This window comes from Schistocerca americana, chromosome X (genome assembly GCF_021461395.2).
Source record: "Schistocerca americana isolate TAMUIC-IGC-003095 chromosome X, iqSchAmer2.1, whole genome shotgun sequence".
Classification (NCBI taxonomy): domain Eukaryota; kingdom Metazoa; phylum Arthropoda; class Insecta; order Orthoptera; family Acrididae; genus Schistocerca; species Schistocerca americana.
In genome coordinates, this window is record NC_060130.1 from 707,984,980 (window position 1) to 708,010,931 (window position 25,952).

At 39.7% G+C, this 25,952-nt stretch overlaps 1 protein-coding gene across 1 annotated transcript in view; it reads left to right on the top strand.

The window, feature by feature from the left end:
- The window catches only part of LOC124556266 (adhesion G protein-coupled receptor L4-like), a 370,316-nt gene extending 355,289 nt beyond the window's left edge, over positions 1–15,027 (top strand). The window contains exon 16 of the mRNA XM_047130252.1: positions 14,875–15,027. Coding sequence (XP_046986208.1) covers positions 14,875–15,027 — 153 coding nt within the window. The remainder of the gene's footprint in view (positions 1–14,874) is intronic.
- Positions 15,028–25,952: the final 10,925 nt, after the last annotated feature.

The following is a 25,952-nucleotide window of genomic DNA, read 5'->3' on the forward strand; positions in this document are numbered from 1 at the left end:
TTCTCAGACCTCAGCAGAGTTAGTTTGCAGTAGCTATTCTTGTCAACATACTTTTGTATATGTACAAGAAAAGTACAATAAGCAACACAACGTTTTAAACAGGGGCTGGCAATGAGCCATAGCAGAACCATGTTACGAAATTCAAATAACTGTTTTCGTTAATGTAAAAATTTCGTTTAGTTGACTGTTACTTTTAACCCAGAGAACTATTTAATAAGCTAAATTGGACTGGAAGTAACCAAAGTAAGTCATTCTGACACCATCTGAGGAGAAAACCCTACAAATAATTCTTGTAGGAAAATATGCTGAACTGAGTCTCTTGAATACTTTAGTTGCTTGGTTTTTCCAGTTTCAGTGTTGCTCAACCTATTTGCATCACACCATTTCTAACTTATTTCTGCCTAGTACAAGATTGATACCTTGATTTTGGTTCATCTTTCCTAATTGAATATAATTTGTTTTCTTTGGATTAAGGATCAGCCTGTTGTCATTGAACTAAGAATGCTAGGACTTGCAGACTTGATCAGTTGTTGTAGACAGAGATTCCTTAGCATTGCTCACTATTACTGTAGTGTAATCTGCAAACAACATGATCTTGACTGAAGTTTCTGAGGTGTGCATGTCATTTATATAAATGGATAACAGAAGGTAGCCTAACACACTACCTGGGAGTACTCCTATTTCAAGTTTCTTTGCATCAGATACTTACCTAATTTTATGATTAGAATGAGCTGAGGCGAGTTCCATAACCTGTGATCTATACATCTTTATTCATCTTTATTTGCCATATACCATTAATATAGTGGAACAGGCTTTATGTCTTATACATAATACTGATGTGTTTAGTTATATACACAATTACAGATGTTAACTGTATACTTTAAATTGTAACTTAGTTTGGTACACTTCCTTACATGTTGAATCACACATATTTATACTTAATTATGTACACACACACAAGCATATACACTGAATTACCTACACTAGTAACAAGATGTATATATACAGATTTATAATTATAAGTATACTGAGTTTTCTAAACAGATGTCAGCAGTGATCTGTTGATCTTCCCCTTCACATTTCTCTTATGACTTTTTTTTTGTACCTCCAATACATCACCTATATGTATAGACTGCCCCCTTACTAGTAGTCCATAAGAAATATGAGACTGGAACAGTCCAAAATATGTTAATCTGAAATAGTTAGGAGTAGCTAAATCTCTCAGTTTTCATCTTAGGTATGGTACCGTTGATATTCTTTTGGAAATGTGACTGATGCATTCTCCCCAGCTCAATTTGGACTCAATATGAAATCCTAAAAGTTTAACTGTTCTAGTTAGTCCTAGAAGAAGAAGTTGGGTTTGTCAGGATTACACAGCAATTTGTTAGAGGAGAACCATTTTACTGCAGCTTCTAGTGATTCCAGTGATATTTGTTGTAACACTGGTGAGTTGCAATTTTTTGTGTCATCTGCATAGCAGACCACAGATTGAGGAGCATGATGTTGGAAATCATTAACGTCAGTTATGAGAAAAATTGTCCAACAACTGATCCCTGTGATTCTCCTCTCTCCACCATTTTCATACAAAATGTCTGTTTCTCCCTGGAATATATTGTTTTATGTGTTATAAGTATGTAGCAACTATTTTTGGTGCTGCAGTTTTTACTCCACAAAATTCAAGTTTCTCAAGCAATATTTCATAATAGGTACAATCAATGGCCTTACTTAGGTCACATAAAACCAGTGAGGCTTTATACCTATTTTCAAAAGCAGTGATTGTATGGGTTACAATGTCAACTAATGCTGAAGTGGTTTTTTTTTTTTCCTCATCTTCACCTAACTGTTTGTTTGAAATCAGTAATCACTTAATGGATTGTGTATAAGACTTTCAAATATTTTGGAAATTACAGGAACAATCAAGACTGCTCAGTAATTTTGGGGGATATTTTTGTCTCCTTTTTTAACAGTTGCTACAACTTTTGAAATTTTTAATGATGCAGGGACAATTCTGAATTGAAGACATTTGTTAAAAAAGAAGGCTAAAGGTTCACAAATAAAATGAATAGTTCTCTTGATAACATATTTGGGTAGCCAGTATTATCCATTGTTTTAGAGCTGGAGAATTTTTTTACTGCTTTTATTACATCAGTAGAACTACTGCAGGATTGCTACTTATTCTTGTCAACAGATGTATTTTCCCCTTTTCCTTTCACAAGACACTTTAATCCCTATAGTGACACATTGTTTTCTTTAAATTACTGTTAAATGTCCTTTCTCATTACCTTGCGCAGAAAGGTATTTTCAAATGATAACATTAATTTATTATGGAACAGATTAAATTTTGTGTTAGCATTTGATTCATTGTAAATTTAATTCCACATTATTTCTTGCTAACTATTCTTAAAAAAAATTGTCCTGGAGTCATTAATTACTCTAACTGGTTTCCACTCAAGAGTATCCATACTATAAGGCATTATCTTATTTATCCTAAGTAACTGCTTATCATAATCAAGGAGAACATTCATTACCACATAAACAGTTTTATTCTTGCTTTGAGCTTCACCAAAGGAAACTTTATCAATAAGAATCTGATTGTCTCTATCCAGACATGTCAGGAAGTTAATTATTGAGACCAAACTGTAGGATCCAAATATGATTTCCAGATCATTTTACCTGTCATAATCCTTCAGCAAATCTACACTGAAGTCACTATAGACTATTAACTGCTTGCTGCTGCTGCCTGACAGGAATCAAGTAAGGAATCTAGATTCCTCATGAACAGTACAAGATTTTCCAGGGGGTCTATAAACAGTCTCTAGGAGACTACTATTTTTTGTTAGCAATAATTCCCTAGTACGTGCACTCACATACACACATATTTCTGTGTGCTGATCATTACAAAATCTACTTGTGTCAATGTTTCTGACCTTATGTTCTGCCTTAATAGATGTAACAACTCCTTTTCCTCATATTAGTTCATCATGAGTAAGGTGCTAGAGCATTATCTTCTACACGTAACTTATCTAAGGGAATAAAAGATTGTGGAAACTGGGTGAGATAACAAGCAATGGACAAAAGTGGAACTGCTCTTTAACTCCTTTGCCTACATTTGAGCTCGCAGTATTGAATAAATCCGACTTTTTGCCTGAAGTAGGAGTGAAAGATCAACCAGCTGTAGGTCACAGTAGAGTGTGGCAGACTTCTAGCAAAGAAACTAAGTGAAGGTCAGAACCAAAAGAGAGTAGGAAGAAAAGAGTCTACCTGTTAGGCATTAGCCATGGGACAGGTGGGGGAGGGGGGTGGGGAGAGTGATAAGCCAGATGATTCGGGTAAAATTTGGAACAGAGTACAGGTGACAAGTATTGTGAAACCAATTGCTAGCCTTAGCTAGAGATCCTACAGAATCATTACCATCCCTGGATTAATACTACTGTGAGCTGTGTGAACACTGAGTTGAGCATGCAACCGCTGACTGAAATGAAATATCATATGAGTGCAGTGCATGTTGGTACAATTCGGAGATGGAGATGTGCTAGACATGGACTACATCTGAATAGGAGAGGGAAAGATAGGTTGGCTGAGCTTCTTGCACACTATGTGTGGTGAAAACCATTACACAAAGCAACATCCCTGTGGTTACTGGGGTCAGAGAAGTATCTTTTTAGGTTAGAATTAGGATTCAGGCACCCTGCTTGGAAGAAGTAAAAATAACAGAAGAACCATACAAAATGCTTAAGAATAAACAAAAAGTTAGGTTAGCTTATTTAATCAAAATATTAGAGGATTGAGTAATAAGGTAGAAAAGCTTCTTGTCTGTTAGGAAAAGTTAGAGAGACCTAAAAAGAAAGACATCCTGTGCCTATCTGAGCACCACATAACCACAGTGTTAGATAAATTAAATATAAAAAATTACACTATAGCATCCTACCCATGCAGAACCAATATAGGAAATGAAGGAGTTTTTACGTTTATTAAGACACAATGCAAATTCAAAAACATGGACAAAAGTAGATTTTGTAGTGATCAGCACACAGAAGTGTGGGTGTGCTTGTGAATTAACACTGAAAAATAATTCACTTTTAGTTTTAACTGTGTATAGATCTCCAATGGGAAATTTTGAACTATTTATGAGGAATTTGGATTCCTTACTACACTATCTGCCACCCAGCAGGAAGCAGCCAATGGTCACTTCAATGTAGTTTTCCTGAAGGATTCTTATAGAAAACTGTATTTGCATCCTACAGTTTGATCTAAGTAATTGAATTCCCGTCATGAGTGTATAAAGACAGCAGGATCCTAATTGAAAATGTTTCAAAGCAATAAAATAACTGTTTACCCAGTAATAGAGTCTCACTGTGATCATGATAAGCAGTTAGTTAGGATAAATATGACAATGCCTCTTCAGTGGAAATCAGTTAGAGTAATTAATGATTCCAGGATGAATGTTTTTAAGAATAGTTTACAGGAAATGATGTGGGACAAAATTTACAATGAATCAAATACTAACAAAAAATGTAATCTATTCCATGATAAATTAATGTCATTGTTTGAAAATACCTTACTATGTATGCTAATCAAAAAGAACATTAAACAGTTATCTAAGGAAACCATTTATCACTAGAGGGATTAAACTATCTTGTGAAAGAAAAAGGGGAAATATGGGGTGAACATAAATAAAAGGGGCCAGATGAGTGGATATGATTAGACATGAATGCATACATTAACAGAGGGGTAAAATAGCTACAGTTACATCCAACAGGATGGAGCAATTGCCCATTCAGCTGGGTGAACCTTGGATCCCATTTACACACTCTTCAAATCTGACAGAGTTGTAGGTCAGTCTGGTTGTGGCCCTAGCTGGCCACTCAGGTCACCTGATTTGTCAGTGTATAATTACTTTGTATGGGGAGCCCTCAAGCCTAAGAGGCATTGCTGCAACCCTCATAGACTTTAACAACTGCAGTAGAATATTTTGGATGAGACTGCAGCAACTCCAGCAGTCCAGCATCAATCTACCTTCAGCAACTTGTTGACCAGGGTCCAGAAGTGCCAAGAGTTGAATGGTGGTGTTTTTCAGCTTCAGGGTAGTACTGTCTTTCCTTTCCTCTGCTGTGTTTCTTTGTACCCTGGAACTTTGTTCTCCAGGCCACTTTTAAGTTCCCCATCCTGTATATCTGTTGGCAAGAACAAGTAGAGATCCTGCAATTGCACATTACAAAATCACTCAAATTTACTAGGAAAAGTTATCAGAAAGTCAAGGAGCATGGACATAATATCAAAAATCAGCAAATCTGACATCTTACTTAAGGCTATATGGAGTGTAGTGAAACAGGAGACAGGACAACCGGAAACAGAACAGGATGACATTACTACAGAACTGAATGGAAGGGCTATAAATCATAAGCCACAGGTAGCAAATACATTTAATAACCATTTCTTAAATATAGTAGAAAGTATAGGACAAACAGTTCAAATAAAAAATCACAGTAGTATGTTGAAAAAGTAGTTCTCTTAGAGTTCAGTCATATCAATGTATCACCAATGTTAGAATAGTATCCCAACTCAGCAACAATAACTTCCTCAACAAATCATAGTTTGGATTTTCAAAGAGTTGCTCTACTGAGAATGCCATTTACATGTTCACTCACCAAATTTTACAAGCCTTAAATAATAAAATATCATGCATTGGAATTTTCTGTGGCCTATCCAAGGCATTTGATGGTATGAATCATAATGTTATCTGAGATAAATCAAAATTTTATGGATCGATTGTATAGCCAACCAATGTATAAGTCTTATTTAATCAAAAGAATCCAAACATGTGTTGTTTGTAATTTTCCAATATAGTCCAAGGACTTTTTTCTGACTGGGAAGATATCACATCTGGCATTCCCCAAGGTTCAATCATATGTATGCTATTGTCCCTCAAATACGTAAATGATCTTCCATCTAATATACAACAACCTGAATTAGTTATTTGGCCACCAATTACAGCAGTATTCTACTCAATCCAAGTGTACATAAAGCAACGGAATAAATGGTAAACAATGTTCTTAAAAGTATCATTGTCTGGTTTTCTGTGAATGGTCTCACCTGCTATTTTTAAAAGACACGACATATTCATTTTGGTACATCTAGGGTACTGCATCAGTGGTAAGTGTATCACATGTTGAGGGAATAATGAATATGGAGAAAACTTCATAATTCTTAGGTGTCCATATTGATGAGAATTTAATCTGGAAGCATCACATTTTGGAACTCCTAAAAATTATTAGTTCAGCAACATTTGCACTTAGAATCATTACAGATCTTGCAGAGAGGCAATTCAGTAAAGTGACATAGTTTTAACATTTTCATTCAATAATGTCAGACAGAATTATGTTTTGTGGAAACTTATGTTAATGAAGTAAAGTCTTCATTGCTCAAAAACCTACTGTGAGAATAATATGAGGTGCTTGTCCATGATCATCATATAGACATCTGTTTAAGGAAGTGTGCTTTCTGAGTACTTCTTCACTGTATATTTATTCCCACATTTATACCTAATCCATTGCAGTTCAAAAGGAGCACTGATGTACATAATTTCAATACGATAAGGGAAAATGACATTCATGATTCCACATTAAAGTTGTCTTTAGCACAAAAAAGGTGTGCACAATGCTACAATTAAAATTTTTGATAACTTACCCAGTTATATTAAATGTCTTAAGACAGCTAAGTAAAATTTGAAAACAAGCTGAAAGAGTTTGTCTTCGAAAAATCCTTTTGCTCCATAGAACAACTTTTGTTATTAGAACTTGTAATAGGTTGTGATTAGGAATTACTGACTTGCATCTCTTTATTTAATAAAAATAAATGAAAAAATAAACTTACAAATGTTCACCATATAGCCATATTTGCAAATTAATTTGTCATGTGAATGTAAAATGACTCACTCCACATCATTATGAATGATCGACATGACGTGAAACTAACTACCTAACTTCCAATGTTCAATGCTTCTGTTTCATAGTTCATCTTATATGCCACATAAGATTTAAGAAAAATAAAAACTCCACCACTTTTGGCACCCTTCCTACAAAACTAAGTTGCCAAATTGTATTGATCAATGCTAACAATAACTATTTCAAAATCCCTGCAACAGTGCTCCATAACACACACACAGCCTATTCTGGTGTCATTCACTGAAACTTCAAGTTCAAAAGATTTATTTCTCAGTCTATGGATATCATAGCTTAAAATATAAAAATCACTAGAATAGAAACTGGTGGCATTTGTACCCTCACTTTGCCATGCCTAAGCTGATTCTGTTTTGAGGCAGGTTACCAAAAATCCTTGAGCGTTGTGGGTATTCTGCAACCTGCAGGTCTTTGTTTTGGCTGCATAATGCTCTCTACAGTGGCTTCTGGGGGGGGGGGGGGGGGGGGGGGGGCAGGATCAATAGCTGCCAGCAATGAATCTCCTTCTACTGCTCCTGATGTCTGACCTCTGACTGCCTGTGAAAGGTTCTCTGCTGCCACTGGAGAGACCTCCACTGCTGTTGAAATGTCCTCTGCTTTTGGTGTAAGGTCCTCTGTTGCCAGTGAAGTGTCCTCTGCTGCCAGTGATGTGTCATACTCTGCTGGTGGTATCTCTTTCGCTGCTGGTGAAGTGTCCTCTGCTTCCAATGCAGAATCCTCTGCTGCCAGTTTAATGTCTTCTGCTGGAGGTGCCTTGACCTTATCTGTAGCGGCATCTGGCCTCTGCTGTGGGTGATCTGACCTCTGCTGCAGGTGACCTGATCTCAAAAGTGTGTGACCTGACCTCAGCTCCAACAGCACATGATCTCAAGACCCTTACAATTTCAGTTGCCATAGCTTTCCCCCTTTTTATTCCAGTGGAGACCATGCTTGTGAACTGGCCTCTAATAGTACTGTCTGCATAAACAAAAGTTGCATTCATAAATTCCCTGCATATATTTTCAAGAGTTTTGTCCATGCACTTTATTCCACAGTTCACTCATTAGTTTTCCATGGGGCTATGCCTATGAGCTGCAGTAACAATAATGAAATTCATTTCCATTGTTTTTTTTTTCCAGAGCTTTCATAAGCATAGCCTCTGCACATTTGCACTTGTTTTTATAGATATCTTTTGCACCACCAGCTATTACTACCAGGTTTTACTAACTTCTCACAGCCTATCAGTACTTCTCTGAGGGATGTTCTGGGCTTGGTGATACTCACAACATTGAAACCAGGTTCACCACTATTCATAATAGCTGCTATACCCCTTCCAAGTCTATCAGATAACATGCTAATCTCACACTTTTTTTATGTGTTTCCCTACTGCACTCATCGATGTTTCGACAGTCGAGGCATATTCACACAACCCATTGCATCATCCAACAAGGCTGACAAAAGTGAATCAGAGGCAGATACATCTGAATCCAGGGCTTGGAATTTGTTGTTAGTCTTCAACATGAATTGTGTCTCACTATGCCATAACTGAGATAATCTTCTTGAACTCCAGTAGCTATCATTCTGTACAAAGTCTCATATCATGCTTCCTCCACAATACAGATTTAATGCGTTTTCATTTTCCTGAACATACCTTTTCACTGCTAAAATTTCATGCTGAAGAGCACTATTTATGGATACTTTATGCTTTTCAAAACATTTGGTGATGGCTGTTCCTCTTGCATTGCAGTATGTGAAACCCCAACAATAAATTTCATTCAATGTATCTGTATTCACCATACACGCTAAGTGCACCCATAAAAGTGAAACAGGACATTGCCCTACACCTTTCATCACATTTTATGGCAAGAAATGCACTTTCCTGACTTTTACTAGAGTAGTTTACTAATATGTCTATGTATATTTATCAAAAACATCATATTTGGTTGTAAACATGGCAGTTCTTCTCACAACTTTATTTGTAAAACCCAAAATAAGATAGCTGACTGGAAATAAAGAAGTTCTGCAAATAATATCAGTACCCAGAATAACCACCTCTGCCCGTAATAACGGCCTTGATATGCCTGGACATTGAGTCAAACAGAGCTTGGATGGTGTGTACAGGCCTATGCAGCTTCAACATGATACCATAGTTCATCAAGAGTAGTGACTGGCGTATTGTGATGAGCCCATTGCTTCGCCACCATTGACCAGAGGTTTTCAATTGGTGAGAGATCTGGAGAATGTACTGGCCAGGGCAGCAGTCAAACATTTTCTGTATCCAGAAAGGCCTGTACAGGACCTGCAACATGCAGTCATGCGTTATCCTGCTGAAATGTAGGGTTTCGCAGGGATCGAATGAAGGGTAGAGCCACGGGTCGTAGCACATCTGAAATGAAACATCTACTGTTCAAAGTGCCGTCAATGCGAACAATAGGTGATCGAGACATTTAGCCAATGGCACCCCATACCATCATGCCGGGCGGTATGCCAGTATGGCGATGACGAACACACACTTCCAATGTGCGTTCACCGCGATGTCGCCAGACATGGATGTGACCATCATGATGCTGTAAACAGAACCTGGATTCACCCAAAAAAAAATGATGTTTTGCCATTCGTACACCCAGGTTCGTCATTGCATACACCATCGCAGGCACTCCTGTCTGTGATGCAGCATCATAGTCCATGCTGCTGCAAACATTGTCAACCTGTTCGTGAAGATGGTTGTTGTCTTGCAAACGTCCCTATCTTTTGACTCAGGGATCGAGACGTGGCTGCACGATCCGTTACAGCCATGCAGAAAAGATGCCTGTCATCTTGATGGCTAGTGATACAAGGCCATTGGGATCCAGCACGGCGTTCCATATTACCCTCCTGAACCCACCAATTCCACATTCTGCTAACAGTGATAAGATCTCGACCAACGCGAGCAGCAGTGTCGCGATACGATAAACTGCAATTTCAGTAGGCTACAATCAGACATTTATCAAAGGCAGAAGCGTGATGGTATGCATTTCTCCTCCTTACATGAGGCATCACAACAACGTTTCACCAGGCAACGCCAGTCAACTGCTGTTTGTGTATGAGAAATCGATTGGAAACTTTCCTCATCTCAGCACGTTGTAGATGTCGCCACCAGTGCCACCCTTGTGTGAATGCTCTGAAAAGCTAATCATTTACATATCCAGCACCTTCTTCCTGTCAGTTAAATTTCACATTTATAGCACGCCATCTTCATGGCGTAGCAATTTTAATGGCCAGTAGTGTATAATACTCACTTCCCGATCACTTTTCAGGAGATTGTGAAAATATGTAAATATATTACAGTAAACTGGAACTGCTAATAGTTACATAATTAATACACTGTCAGAATGAAACATAGTTACATATTCATCTATAGAGTAGAAGGAGTTGCCTATTAAAAAGTCTTTCAAACTGTTTAAACTGTACTTTATCTGAAACCAAGTTTCTGATGGTTGCTGGAAATTTATTGAAAATGTATGTTCCTGAATAGGGGACCACTTTTTGGACCAAGGTAAATGATTTTAGAGCTTTATTTAAATTGTTCTTTTTCCTAGTATTAATACTGTGTATTGAGCTATTGGTAGGAAAAGAGACATACTATTTGAAACAAATTTCATTAACAAATAAATATGCTGACAAGCAGTGGTTAGAATACCCGGTTCCTTGAACAGGTTTCTACATTATGTTCTTGAATATACACCAAAAATGAGTCTTGTTACATGCTTCTGCACTCCAAAACTTTTTCTTGGTTTAACGAGTTAACCTGAAGTATGATCCTATATCACATAATAGAACAAAAACAAGAAAATATTCAACTTTTTTATATTCGTATCTCCTACATCTGACAGCTGTTACATTGTAAATACAGACTTGTTTAGGTGCTTCAACAATGTTGAGGTATTCCCTTCCCAACTGAGTTTATTATTGAGTTGTAATCCCAGAAATTTAACACTGTGAACCTCTCTGATATCATGTCTTCATACGTTATACACATGCTGGAAGGAAATCTCTTACAGGTTCTGAACTGCATATCGTAGGTTTTTTCAAAGTTTAATAACAGTGAATCATCTTTAAACTACACACATCAAAAAAAAAATTGCATCATATCGGATTTGAGAGTTCCAGAACCTGTACGAAAATTGGAATAGAGATCAGCATAAACATCACTTCCACCCTTTTTATTGCTCGAGAAAACCACACATTGCATGTTGCACCACCATACAGTGAGACCTTCAGAGGTGGTGGTCCTGATTGCTGTACACACCAGTACCTCTAATACCCAGTGGCATGTCCTCTTGCATTGGTGCATGCCTGTATTTGTCGGGGCATACTATCCAGAAGTTCATTGAGGCACTGTTGGTCCATACTGTCCCACTCCCCAACGGCAATTTGGCGTAGATGCCTCAGAGTGGTTGGTGGGCCACATCACCAATAAACAGCCCTTTTCAATCTACCCCAGACATGTTCAATAGGGTTCATGTCTGGAGAACATGCTGCCCCTCTAGTCGAGCAATGTTGTTATCCTGAAGGAAGTCATTCACATGATATGAATGATGGGCGCACAAACTGTCGTCCATGAAGACAAATGCCTCGCCAATATGCTGCTGATATGGTTGCACTATCAACTGGAGGATGGCATTCACGTATCATACAGCTGTTACGGTGCCTTCCATGACCACCAGCAGCATACATCAGCCCCACATAATGCCACCCCAAAAAAGCAGGCATTCTCCACCTTGCTGCACACACTGGACAGTGTGTCAAAGGCGTTCAGCATGACCAGGTCGCCTCCAAACACATCTCCGATGATTGTGTGGTTGAAGGCATATGCGACACTCATTGCTGAATAGAGTGTGATGCCAATTATGGGAAGTCCATTAGGCATTTTGTTGGGCCCATCTATACCACGCTGCAATGTTGTTGTGGTTGCATTATGGGCCTCGCCATGGACATCGGGAGTGAAGTTGGGCATCATGCAGCCTATTGCGCACAGTTTGAGTAATAACACTATGTCTTGTGGCTGCACGAAAAGTATTATTCAACATGGTGGCATTGCTGTCAGTGTTCCTCCGATCCATAATCCCTATGTAGTGGTCATCCACTGCAGCAGTAGCCCATGGGTGGCCTGAGCGAGGCGTGTCATAAAGAGATCCTGTCTCTCTGTATATCCACCATGTCCGAACTACATGGCTTTTGTTCACTCCGAGAAGCCTGGACAATTCCTTTGTTGAGAGCCCTTCCTGGCTCAAAGTAACAATTCAGACATGATCGAACTGCAGTATTGACCATCTAGGAATGGTTGAACTACAGACAACACGAGCCATGTACCTCCTTCCTGGTGGAATGACTGGAACTGATTGGCTGTCAGACCCCCTCCGTCTAATATGCCCTGTGCATGTATGGTTGTTTATATCTTTGGGTGGGTTTAGTGACATCTCTGAACAGTCAAAGGGACTGTGACCATGATACAATATCCACAGTCAACGTCTGTCTTCAGGAGTTCTGGGAACCAGGGTGAGCAAATTTTTTTTGAGGTGTGCATTTATTAAAGTCAGTGAAAATTTGATTAACAGCCATTTCTAAATTTGTGCTTGACTTGCTATTTATTACAATCTTTGTATCATATGCAAACAAAACAAACTTATCATCTTGCAATGTAACAGATGAGAGGTCATTAGTGTCCATAAGAAAAAGCAATGGAGCCAAAATGGAACCTTGAGGAACACCACATGTAATTAATTCCCAATTAGATGAAGACTGATTGTGTACTCCACAGTTTCTTTGTAATGATGCCTTTTGTTTCCTGTTACTTAGGTAAGACTGAAATCATTTTGCAGCACTACAAGTGACAACATAATATACTAATATACTTCAAAGAATGCTGTGATTCGTGCAGTCAAAGGCTTTGACAGGTCATGGAAAATGCCAGTAGCCTCTAATTTGTTTATAATGAATTTAAGTATATTCTCACTGTACAGTCAAAGGCTTTTGATGGGTCACAGAAAATGCCAGTAGCCTCTAATTTGTTATCTAATGAATTAAGTACACTCTCAATGTATGTGTAAATAGCCTTTTCTGTATCTGAACTGTTAAGGAACCAAAACTGTGAATTGGACAACATGTTATTTACAATCATATGCTTAAGAGGACCTTTGAACACAACCTTTTCAAATATTTTTCAGAAAGCTGTCAAATGTGAAACTGATCAATAGTTTGATGGTATCTCTTTACCCCCTTTTTGTAAAGGGGATTAACTTTTGTATATTTTAACCAATCTGGAAATGTTTTGCTGAGAAGAGATTGATTATATAAATAACTTAAGACAGAACTCAACTCACATGAACACTCTTTGATTAACTTCATTGATATGTTATCATAACCATTAGAATACATTGATTTTGAGGATTTTGTGACAGGTGCTACTTCTTTGTGAGAAATGTGTATCATTTTCATTTTACTGATGTTATTTGTAGATACTGGTCTTAAATATTCCATTGCACTGCTTACTGAACCTTATAACCCCTAGCTGTGAGAAACAGAAACAAAGTACTTGTGTAAGAGGTTTGCAACACTACATGCACTTGTTACCAATGTCTCATTTATTTTTAGAGCTATCTGTTCTTCTTCCTTTCTGATCACACTTGTCTCTGTCTTCACTATATCCCATATAGTTTTTATTTTGTTGCATGATGTAATTGTCTTTTTCTCATAATAAAACTTCTTAGCTTTCTCAATTACCTGCTTTAATATTTTGTAGTATTTTTTGTAATGTATTACACTGCTTACATCAGAGCTGTTCCTAGATAGCAGATACAGTTTCCTTCTTGTCCCACATGATACCTTTATTCCTTGGTAATCCATATTTTATTTTTAGCTTTCTATTTGATTTGTGTTGCCTTTAGGGGAAAACAATTTTCAAATGAGGAAGTGACTTTATTAATGAATTCTCTGTTTCTTTGATTTGAGTCAAAAGTATTGTAAACATCTATGCAGTTCATGTCTTTCAGCAGTCTCCTGAAATTCTCAATTTTTGACTGATTTATAGTTCTGCTATCCTGTCAAATTTCAACATTTAACATAAGATGTTGCATGTCAGATCAGATGGCCCATTTACTTTTGGTTCTGTGATATAACTTTTTTCCTTATATTTGTCTACAAAGGTATTACCAATATCAGTCTCATATCATTTACATACCCTAGTTGCAAAGTTCATAGAAGGAATGAAATTGAATCACAGTGTTACTGATTACAATAAGTGTTCACTGACAGAGCTTTTCATTAAATCCACATTAAAATCAGCAGTAACCACTATTTCATTGTTTTTTTATTGTGGGATGGGACAAGAGAGCTTTCAGATTTATTTATTTTTTTATGACGAGGTTAAAGTTTCCTAAAGGTGCTCTGTGTCTACTTACTATTATAAAGGGCTTATTATTAAATACTGGTGCTGCTTCTCTTACACAAGTTTCTAAGCGCTATTGTGATCAAAATTTATTAACATCAGTGTTCTTGAAATTAAAACAGTCTCTGAAAAATGTAACAACTCCTCTCTACAGAAGTAAAAGGTTAACATAAATCCTGTGACATTTAACATATATATGTACCAGTGGTCACACAATGTTCAGACAGACAGATTATATCAACTGGTTTGGTCAACTCTAATTCTTGGACAAAAATCAGCAACTCAGTAAGCTTAAACTCAGTCCTCAGATGTTCTGATGCAATAAGGGTAACTGATTTTGAACACTGGCTGAATTACAACTGGATGAACCTAATTTTTCTGTCAGTATCTGAGTGTTTTGAGTTTCAATCAGGGGCTGTTTGCATGAATTGTTTATCTTTCTTAGATTTAGCACATTGCACTTTCCTTGATATTAATCATTCATTTTTTTTCCCCTGTGTTCTGTTATAGGGCTTCTCAGTACTAGTATGTTACATTATATCAAGTGAATGTCCACTACATACAAAATTGCTTCATAAGCTGAAGTTAGTGAAAACAACAGATGTGGATTTCAGCTCTGAATCATTAAACAGCCCTCTTCGATGTAAGTATGACCCTTACTAATTAAATTATGGTGCTTTGTAGAGTAAGTAAAAAAAGGAAGAGCTACTGTGCTTCTTTCTTGTGCATAAGAATAAGCAAACAACAAATTTTGTTTTTTGATTGCATTTTCTTTAAATGTACATATTGATGGATGTCACTAAAATATACAGTCTCATTTTATAATGTCATTTTGCTTTTTTAAGCTTTAACAGACTGGAGAACTAAGGCACCATTAGTGCTACTGGTGAAAGAGTATCTCAAAACTGACATTATATACAAGCCTACAGTTTAGAAGAAGAATTATGCATAAATATTTCCAGTATGAATATCTGTTTTAATAGTGTGTGACTTCATACAATAGCTCTAGATACAGAAACATGGATTCTGAATGGCTGATATCTGATGTTAGAGCGTTGTGGAGTCAGGAGACCCATTCCCCTCAAGACCATGTGCCTTGTAAGGTTCAGATCACATAACAGATAGGACAAGGGCAGAGCCCTCATTTCGATGAAATGTCCATAAAATCATTATAATGCTATTAAGGGCTAGTAGGGTTGTGCATTTTCTTCCTGAGTGTAGAAGTCCCCATCAGAATGCTGTACATTAACTTACAAGTGTACACTCTATCATTAGATTTTTGAGACAGTAATGAATATACCAGATAACATATTTTATCCCTTATAAAAATTCACCATATGAGGGTACCAATGCTGAACTGCACACTGTTTTTTATGCACTGTGCCCAATAATCATTCATCAATCCTTCTTTCTCCATACTTCTAGCATCCACACATTGTGTTACTGTACCCATCCTAAGTTCCATGCTCTATTGCAAAATTAATGAAGTATGCTGTGGGGCGGCAGGTGGAAAATTAAGTTATTATTTTATATTTCTATTGTCATTCTCGACACAGGCTCTCTAACTACAATGTTAGCAACCAGGAAGTGATTAGCAAAAATGTGATGCCTGTAATTAGAGTTCACTGTGCCCACTCTGATGGAGAATTGGAGTTATTATGATTATATAAGTTCATTACTCTGAGGATTTAGGATGATGTCTGAGATTCATAGAAAATGCAGTTCACTATAACAATTTTCACTATATTCTGAAAACGATAAAGTGTAAAATTCCAGGCAATGATTACCCATATCAGCTATTGTACTATCAGGGCTGTTCAGAGTCTATTGCGTGGATCCTATTATCCCTAGATAATGAAACTGTTCAATAATTGTTATCGATGTAAATGTTAAAAGTGAATGCTCGCCAAAATTTGATGATAATACTCATCAAACTCCATGCTAGTAATGGTAGAAAGTCTGTCCTGCGGCGACAAGTGAAAATACGACATACATAAACTGAGACTAAATCACTGGAGTAATTCCGTAATTAACACTTTACCCCAATGCGAACTCATTGTTAAGTGCGTATCGAGTTACGTAATACGGCATGCAAGGCTGTTCCTAGCAACTGCCCAAATGTGACATGGCTTCCGACAAGGAGTGTGCGCTGATACAAATCTAGAAGAGAACTGGGGCGTTTCTCTAGCTTGCATGCTCTTATTTATATACCCGTGGTGCGGACCACTGAAGGAGCAGCCGACAACATTTGCCTTACCAACCAGCTGCTCGGGCTAGTAAAACACCACTTGAAGTTATTAAATAATTAATTGCTTCATTCGCTGAAGGCCAATGAAGCTCTTGATTTAATTGTGCAATCAGCACACAGATAAGTATCTATAATAAAATTCTGATGGGGCTACACTGAATACTTTTGGCGAGAGAATTATTTTAGTTGTACTGCACACAATAGATGAGCTCTGAATGTGCCCTTTGGAGAGACGCTACAGCTATAGTTTTACAGCTACCTTTTTGAAACTTCTCACAACTTTTTTATTATAGCGTATCTCCATTCTACCTAAATCTAAACATCCTAGCTTTATCTAATCACTTACTTAATCTATCTTGCTTCTGTACTCTTAGGACACAAAAACAGAAAATAATGAATTTCAACCAAAATATTACTTTGTGAGATCCAACATGCTGTTTCCATTAATTTACAACGAAAAAGGAATCCGAATATAAATTTTGAAGTTTCTAGCTCCTTCTTGTTGCGCCGATGATTTTTACGTAAAACGTCCATATTTCAAAAACTGTAGAAGTTATTAAACTGAAACTTAACGCATTATTATTTTAGCATCACTCCTGACATGCTATTAACTTTTCAGGTTATTTACTTTACTTTTAAAGTATTGTGCAACATTTGTGATGTCATAGCTAGTTACAGCAGACTGGGCTGGCACACAATGGAAAGCATATGAATTTTATATGATGTGAGTAGGGTGCTTCCGTGCAATGTTACTCATAGGAAGTGTAGCTTGTATCACTGCATTCGCTGGTGATATACTGACAAATACACTCCTGGAAATTGAAATAAGAACACCGTGAATTCATTGTCCCAGGAAGGGGAAACTTTATTGACACATTCCTGGGGTCAGATACATCACATGATCACACTGACAGAACCACAGGCACATAGACACAGGCAACAGAGCATGCAAAATGTCGGCACTAGTACAGTGTATATCCACCTTTCGCAGCAATGCAGGCTGCTATTCTCCCATGGAGATGATCGTAGAGATGCTGGATGTAGTCCTGTGGAACAGCTTGCCATGCCATTTCCACCTGGCGCCTCAGTTGGACCAGCGTTCGTGCTGGACGTGCAGACCGCGTGAGACGACGCTTCATCCAGTCCCAAACATGCTCAATGGGGGACAGATCCGGAGATCTTGCTGGCCAGGGTAGTTGACTTACACCTTCTAGAGCACGTTGGGTGGCACGGGATACATGCGGACGTGCATTGTCCTGTTGGAACAGCAAGTTCCCTTGCCGGTCTAGGAATGGTAGAACGATGGGTTCGATGACGGTTTGGATGTACCGTGCACTATTCAGTGTCCCCTCGACGATCACCAGTGGTGTACGGCCAGTGAAGGAGATCGCTCCCCACACCATGATGCCGGGTGTTGGCCCTGTGTGCCTCGGTCGTATGCAGTCCTGATTGTGGCGCTCACCTGCACGGCGCCAAACACGCATACGACCATCATTGGCACCAAGGCAGAAGCGACTCTCATCGCTGAAGACGACACGTCTCCATTCGTCCCTCCATTCACGCCTGTCGCGACACCACTGGATGCGGGCTGCACGATGTTGGGGCGTGAGCGGAAGACGGCCTAACGGTGTGCGGGACCGTAGCCCAGCTTCATGGAGACGGTTGCGAATGGTCCTCGCCGATACCCCAGGAGCAACAGTGTCCCTAATTTGCTGGGAAGTGGCGGTGCGGTCCCCTACGGCACTGCGTAGGATCCTACGGTCTTGGCGTGCATCCGTGCGTCGCTGCGGTCCGGTCCCAGGTCGACGGGCACGTGCACCTTCCGCCGACCACTGGCGACAACATCGATGTACTGTGGAGACCTCACGCCCCACGTGTTGAGCAATTCGGCGGTACGTCCACCCGGCCTCCCGCATGCCCACTATACACCCTCGCTCAAAGTCCGTCAACTGCACATACGGTTCACGTCCACGCTGTCGCGGCATGCTACCAGTGTTAAAGACTGCGATGGAGCTCCGTATGCCACGGCAAACTGGCTGACACTGACGGCGGCGGTGCACAAATGCTGCGCAGCTAGCGCCATTCGACGGCCAACACCGCGGTTCCTGGTGTGTCCGCTGTGCCGCGCCTGTGATCATTGCTTGTACAGCCCTCTCGCAGTGTCCGGAGCAAGTATGGTGGGTCTGACACACCGGTGTCAATGTGTTCTTTTTTCCATTTCCAGGAGTGTATTTATCTCTTCAAATAACAACAATGTAGGAAGACAGAGTCATACTTACGGTAAAGAAGACATGTCAAGCTGCAGACAGGCACAATTAAAAGACCCTTACATATAGCTTTCAGCCAAAGCCTTCATCAGTAAAAGAGATACATACACATAACATTAACATACACACACATACTAGCAAGCACACCTCATGTAAACATGACTACCAACTCTAGCATCTTGGGCTGGAATGCAACATCATGTGGGATGCAAGCAGCAATCTGGAAGGGGTGGGGAAGGGGAAGGGTGAGGAGTTACAGGTCGGGAGAGAGATGAATGCTTTCTGGTGGAGTGTGCAGGGACTAGATGGCCAATGGGAACGTCAGGTGGTTGTGGGGCAGGGAGGTGAGGAAAATGGAACAAAAAAGGAGAGGAGTGAGGAAAGGTGGGTGGATGCATTGACAGACAGCTGCAAATAAGCAGGGTGGGAGATGAGAATGGGGAGGGGATGATAGGATAGAGAGGGTGGAAACTGTTGGGTGGAGGGTGTGGGGACACTATGTTACTGTAGGTTGAGGCCAGGATAATTACAAAAGTGGAGAATGTGTTGTAAGGATAACTCCCACCTCCACAGTTCAGAAGAGCTGATGTTGGAGGGAAGTATCTACATGGCTCAGGTAGTGAAGCAGCCATTGAAATCAAGTGTGCTATGTTCAGCTGCATTTTGTGCCCCAGACTGATCTAGATGGCTCTTGGCCACAGTTTGGTGGTGGCCATTCATCCTGATGGACAGCTGGTTGGTAGTCATACCAGTATAAAAGGCTGTGCAATGATTGTAGCAGAGATGGTAAATGACATGACTGCTTTCACAGGTGGCCTAGCTCCTGAGGGTGTAGAATAAACCTGTGACTGGACTGTAACAGGAAGTACTGGGTGGGTAGATTGGGCAAGTTTTGCATCTGGGCTTTCCACAGAGAAATGATCCTTGTGGCAAGGGGTTTGGACTGGGAAAGACGTAGGGATGGACTAGGATGTTGCGGACATTGGGTGAGCAATGGAACACCAATGATAGGTAATCAATTTGATTGTGGCTGAAATGAAGGACATTGTACCTGAAATAATTTCCAACACCCTCCCCCTTAAGTGGTGTTACATCACCCACCCAACCTCCACAACATCCTAGTCCATCCCTTTTTGCCACCCCCAGCCCCAACCCATTGCTACAAGTATTATACCCCTGTGGAAGACCCAGGTGCAAAACCTGCCCAATCCACCCACTCAGCACTTTCTATTCCAATCCTGACACAGGTTTATCTAACCACATCAGGAGCTGGGCCACCTGTGAAAGCAGTCATGTCATGTAACTGCTCTCTTGCAATCGTTGCACAGATTTTCATATTGGTATGACTACTAACTAGCCGCCCACCAGGATGAATGGCCACTGCCAAACTGTGGGCTTGGCCATGCATACCACCCTGTGGCACAACATGCAGCTGAACATAGCGTACTTGATTTCAATGGCTCCTTCACTACGTGAGCCATTTGGATCCTTTCCTACACCACCACCTTTTCTGAACTGTGGAGATGGGAGTTATCCTTACAACACATTCTTCGCTTTTATAATCATCCTGGCCACAACCTACAGTAATGTACTGTCCCCACATATCCAACCAACAGTTTCCACCCTCTCTGTCATCCCCTCCCCATTCTCATCTCCCACCCTGTTTATTTGCAGCCCTCTGTCAATGCATCCACCCATCTCTCCCTGCTCTTCTCCTTTTTTGTTCCTTTTTCCTCACCTCTCTGCCCCACAGCCTCCTGACACTGTGCCTGTTGGCTGTCTAGTCCCTGCACACTCCACCAGACAGCATTCATCTCTCTCCCCACCTGTAGCTTCTCTCCCTTCTCCTTCCCCACCCCTTCCAGATTGCTTTTCCTATATTGTTGATATTCCTACCTGGATTTTTAGTTGTTTGATTTTTGCCTCGTCAAATATACCTTCATGCTGAAGTTGAAGTGAGTGGTTCACACTTGGATGATAGGGATCCAACGCCATCATGTATTTCTCTCACATTGCGTGACACATCAGGGAGTGCTGGTTGCTACACACAAGTGTATTGTATGATACAAATTTCACTTCATCAGATGTGCCTACAAAAATTATTTTGTAAATGAAGGAAAGTTACATCCAAGTTTCTCAGTAAAGCTTTTTATGCATGGATAAAAAAAATTAAAAACCATTTTTTTTAGATTCTGCTATACACTCTTCCTCTTTCAATTCCAAGGAAACTACTTGGTAAACAAAATTGATTTTTTTCACATCAGAAGTTGATAATGAGCTGGTTTTCTTTTAGCTGTTGCCCATAATTATTATGGTACTTTGCAAATAAATAAACCACTGGACATATTTTGAAAAATTTTCAGTGAAGAATGTGGTCACTGGCCAGTATAAGTTTGGTGAATTTTAAGTCATACGTTGCCACATATGGAATATCAATTACATATCACAATTGTTTTTAATGGTGGAAGGAAAGGGATATGTCATTCCATTCTCAATTAAAAAAATATGATATGTATTGCAAACTGTCCTTGACAATATTGGCAGTTACGCACCACATGTGAGGGTATTGCTGACTGCTGCACAGGGCATGGAGCTGCCTCATGTTTCTTTTTCTTGTGTACTGTTGATAGAAGCCAAAGTTGGAAATGAAAAACTTACTGAAATGAAAAGACACTGGAACTCAACAGCTGATGATCCTGACTAGATGTTTCTTCAACCTCTGCTTCTAAAGTTTCAGGAAACTTTGCAAACAGTCATAGAAGAGAGCTGAAAGATAAATTTCTCTTACTTCTGAATGAGCAGCTGGATGAAGGTGAGAAGAATATGTCATGATTTTCCTTATCATAATAGGATTCTTCCATTCCTTCACACAAAATGTTTACCCCTACGAAGAGTTAACTGCCCTCTGCAGCACCATCGATAGTGACTGATCTCACTTCAAATTTAGGATGTTTTCAATACTCCTCAAGCTGAACACATACCAATTTGCAAAACTGAGCAGATGTAGAAACGCTGTCCTACCTTTACTAATTTGTAACCATTAATCATGTATGTATATACCACATTGAATAAAGTGCCATACTAGGTGGTCTTACAAAAAATACACTTTTCATGGTGGCATTTTTAACGTCATTCACACACATTCACCAATTTACCTTACTCTAATCAGCAGTGCCTCACCAGGAGAAATAACAGGTAAAATGCCTGTGTCCTTCTGATACTGGTTGCTCCAGAAAGTTGAAATTGTCTGGACTCATTTTGGGGAATTTGTGTTCATGTTGAGAGACCTCATGAAAAATCACAGCCAAACTGCTTGATATTTATAGCATTATATAGATTCACCCAGTACTTCCTTTTCTTTTTCAGTTTTTTGAGCTTTAAATACACTCCTGGAAATTGAAATAAGAACACCGTGAATTCATTGTCCCAGGAAGGGGAAACTTTATTGACACATTCCTGGGGTCAGATACATCACATGATCACACTGACAGAACCACAGGCACATAGACACAGGCAACAGAGCATGCACAATGTCGGCACTAGTACAGTGTATATCCACCTTTCGCAGCAATGCAGGCTGCTATTCTCCCATGGAGACGATCGTAGAGATGCTGGATGTAGTCCTGTGGAACGGCTTGCCATGCCATTGCCACCTGGCACCTCAGTTGGACCAGCGTTCGTGCTGGACGTGCAGACCGCGTGAGACGACGCTTCATCCAGCCCCAAACATGCTCAATGGGGGACAGATCCGGAGATCTTGCTGGCCAGGATAGTTGACTTACACCTTCTAGAGCACGTTGGGTAGCACGGGATACATGCGGACGTGCATTGTCCTGTTGGAACAGCAAGTTCCCTTGCCGGTCTAGGAATGGTAGAACGATGGGTTCGATGACGGTTTGGATGTACCGTGCACTATTCAGTGTCCCCTCGACGATCACCAGTGGTGTACGGCCAGTGTAGGAGATCGCTCCCCACACCATGATGCCGGGTGTTGGCCCTGTGTGCCTCGGTCGTACGCAGTCCTGATTGTGGCGCTCACCTGCACGGCGCCAAACACGCATACGACCATCATTGGCACCAAGGCAGAAGCGACTCTCATCGCTGAAGACGACACGTCTCCATTAGTCCCTCCATTCACGCCTGTCGCGACACCACTGGAGGCGGGCTGCACGATGTTGGGGCGTGAACGGAAGACGGCCTAACGGTGTGCGGGACCGTAGCCCAGCTTCATGGAGACGGTTGCGAATGGTCCTCGCCGATACCCCAGGAGCAACAGTGTCCCTAATTTGCTGGGAAGTGGCGGTGCAGTCCCCTACGGCACTGCGTAGGATCCTATGGTCTTGGCGTGCATCCGTGCGTTGCTGCGGTCCGGTCCCAGGTCGACGGGCACGTGCACCTTCCGCCGACCACTGGCGACAACATCGATGTACTATGGAGACCTCACGCCCCACGTGGTGAGCAATTCGGCGGTACGTCCACCCGGCCTCCCGCATGCCCACTATACGCCCTCGCTCAAAGTCCGTCAACTGCACATACGGTTCACGTCCACGCTGTCGCCGCATGCTACTAGTGTTAAAGACTGCGATGGAGCTCCGTATGCCACGGCAAACTGGCTGACACTGACGGCGGCGGTGCACAAATGCTGCGCAGCTAGCGCCATTCGACGGCCAACACCGCGGTTCCTGGTGTGTCCGCTGTGCCGTGCGTGTGATCATTGCTTGTACAGCCCTCTCGCAGTGTCCGGAGCAAGTATGGTGGGTCTGACACACCGGTGTCAATGTGTTCTTTTTTCCATTTCCAGGAGTGTAATAAGCCACAAATGTGCACTTCAGTAGCATTCATGATTACAACTGAAACTGAAACAGAAACATGATTTGTGCTGGTTTGTTTCTTTTTGTATCATGAGTCACATTGCTTATTGTATAGAATCTTGCGTTGTCCTAGTGAGAACACAAGTGTTGCACCAACAAGCATTGCATTGTGCTACCATTATTGCAATGTGTTGTATAGCATATCATATCACCTCAGTTAGAACCGTGCCTGACATACTAGTAGAGCAAAAATGTATGACACATTAATATACCAATGCTCTACCCATACATCCCAAGTGAAATGGTTCTGAAGGATGTGAAAAAAAAAATTTTTTTAATGTCTTTTCATTAGCAGACTAATAAAAAAAAAGTTACCACAAACATTTAAATGTATACATATAACAATATGCAAGACAATTCCTAGGATGTTGTAAGTCATATACTACAAATTATTCACATTATCTGATATTGTTAGTAACATTTATTAACAGATTCTCCTAAGATATCGTTTCAGGGTGTGCATAAAGTTGCCCACCAATCCATTAACTTGTTTCTCTACATTTAGAGCCAGCTGTCATTCATCACATCAACTAGATATTATGTCTAAGTCATACTCTTTCATCATACAGTCACTAATATTTGATGCTTTCATGTATAACACAACATCATCCCAGCAAACATCCATAGATTGCTGTCCCCTCTATCTGCCAGATCATCTACGTACATAGAAAAGAATAGTGATCTTATCACCCTTTCCTGGGACACTCCTACTGATGATACCCTTGTCTCTGATGAGCACTCACCTTTGATGACAACATACTAGGTTCTGTTACTTAAAAAAGTCTTCAAGCCACTCACATGTCTGGGAATCTATTTCACATGCTTTTACATTCATTAACAGTCTGCAGTGAGATATCATGTCAAATGGATTTCAGAAATCTAGAAATATGGAATCTGCTGTTGCCCTTTATCCATAGTTTGCAGTGTATCATGTAAGAAAAGGGCAAGCTGAGTTTCACACGTGTGATACTTTCTAAAACCTTGCTGAATTAGGGACATAAGTTTTTCAGAATCTAAGAAATTTATTATATTCAAACTCAGACTACATTCAAGAACTTTGTCATTCACCATTTGCAGCAAACCCCACCAGACATAGATAAATTAGGCTTACCAATAGTATGACATCATCCATCAATATGTCCCATGGGATTACAAGAACAAAACACTGTTGATGTGATTCCAATTCATGTCTTTGAGCAGTTCCTAAAATACTCAGCTTTTGGCTTATTAATTATCCTCTCAAACAAACTATAAGTCATATGAAATGATGATATTAGACATTAGGTATACGTTTAAGTCAGAGGTGTTTCTGACAATCAGTTTTGTGATATGATATTGTCATTAGATCAATCTATAAAGCCATTACCAATGGTATTTTGTGAGCAAACAGTATATTTCATAATTTACAGTAAGAAATCAATTGATTGATACTGAAAACATTATTACAAAAAGAAAAAAATTTGCAGTCCAGAAACCACCATTTCTTAATTTTTCACTTTTGAATAGGTCAGTAGAGTTTTTAGTTGATTTATGAATAGGTTAAGAATTACTGCAAGTTATAAGGGACTTTTTATGAAATTCTTTTTCTGTTGCACATACTTCCAGATGCTGCTCTGACCAAACTGTTTTAATACTGATGTTATTAAATATATGGCAATTCCTGATGAATCAGCTAAGCTTGGCATAATGTCATATTTATTGTCTGTATATCTATTAATACACAACAATACCTACCACATTATTATTTGTTTCCGTGTGCACTCAATCTTTAAGAGTTCATTTACTGAAGACAGTGTGATGCCATTTGTTGTGACCTTCAGTCCTAAGACTGGTATATCAATTGTTTGTAGATAGAAATACTCCTCCTTTAGAGATTTCTTATGGAAGCTATAAACTGTCAGTTTATGTTAACTGGTTAATCCACATTACTCACTTTGATCAATTCATGAGAATCAAGTTCAGGGAGCAAAATTGTACATTGATTGCTATACTTCAGAAATCTTTCAAGAATTTGTAACATTCCCTCTTCTTAGCAATTTGCTACATTTTGATAGAATTTCTCATTTGATGATGCCTGAGAGAATCTTCAGCATCAATATATTCCTTACCAACAATGTATCATTTGTGGTATATTTTCCAAATTTACAGTTTCCTTATAACATTTTTAATAAAATCAGCTATTACAGCTTTTCTTCATTAACT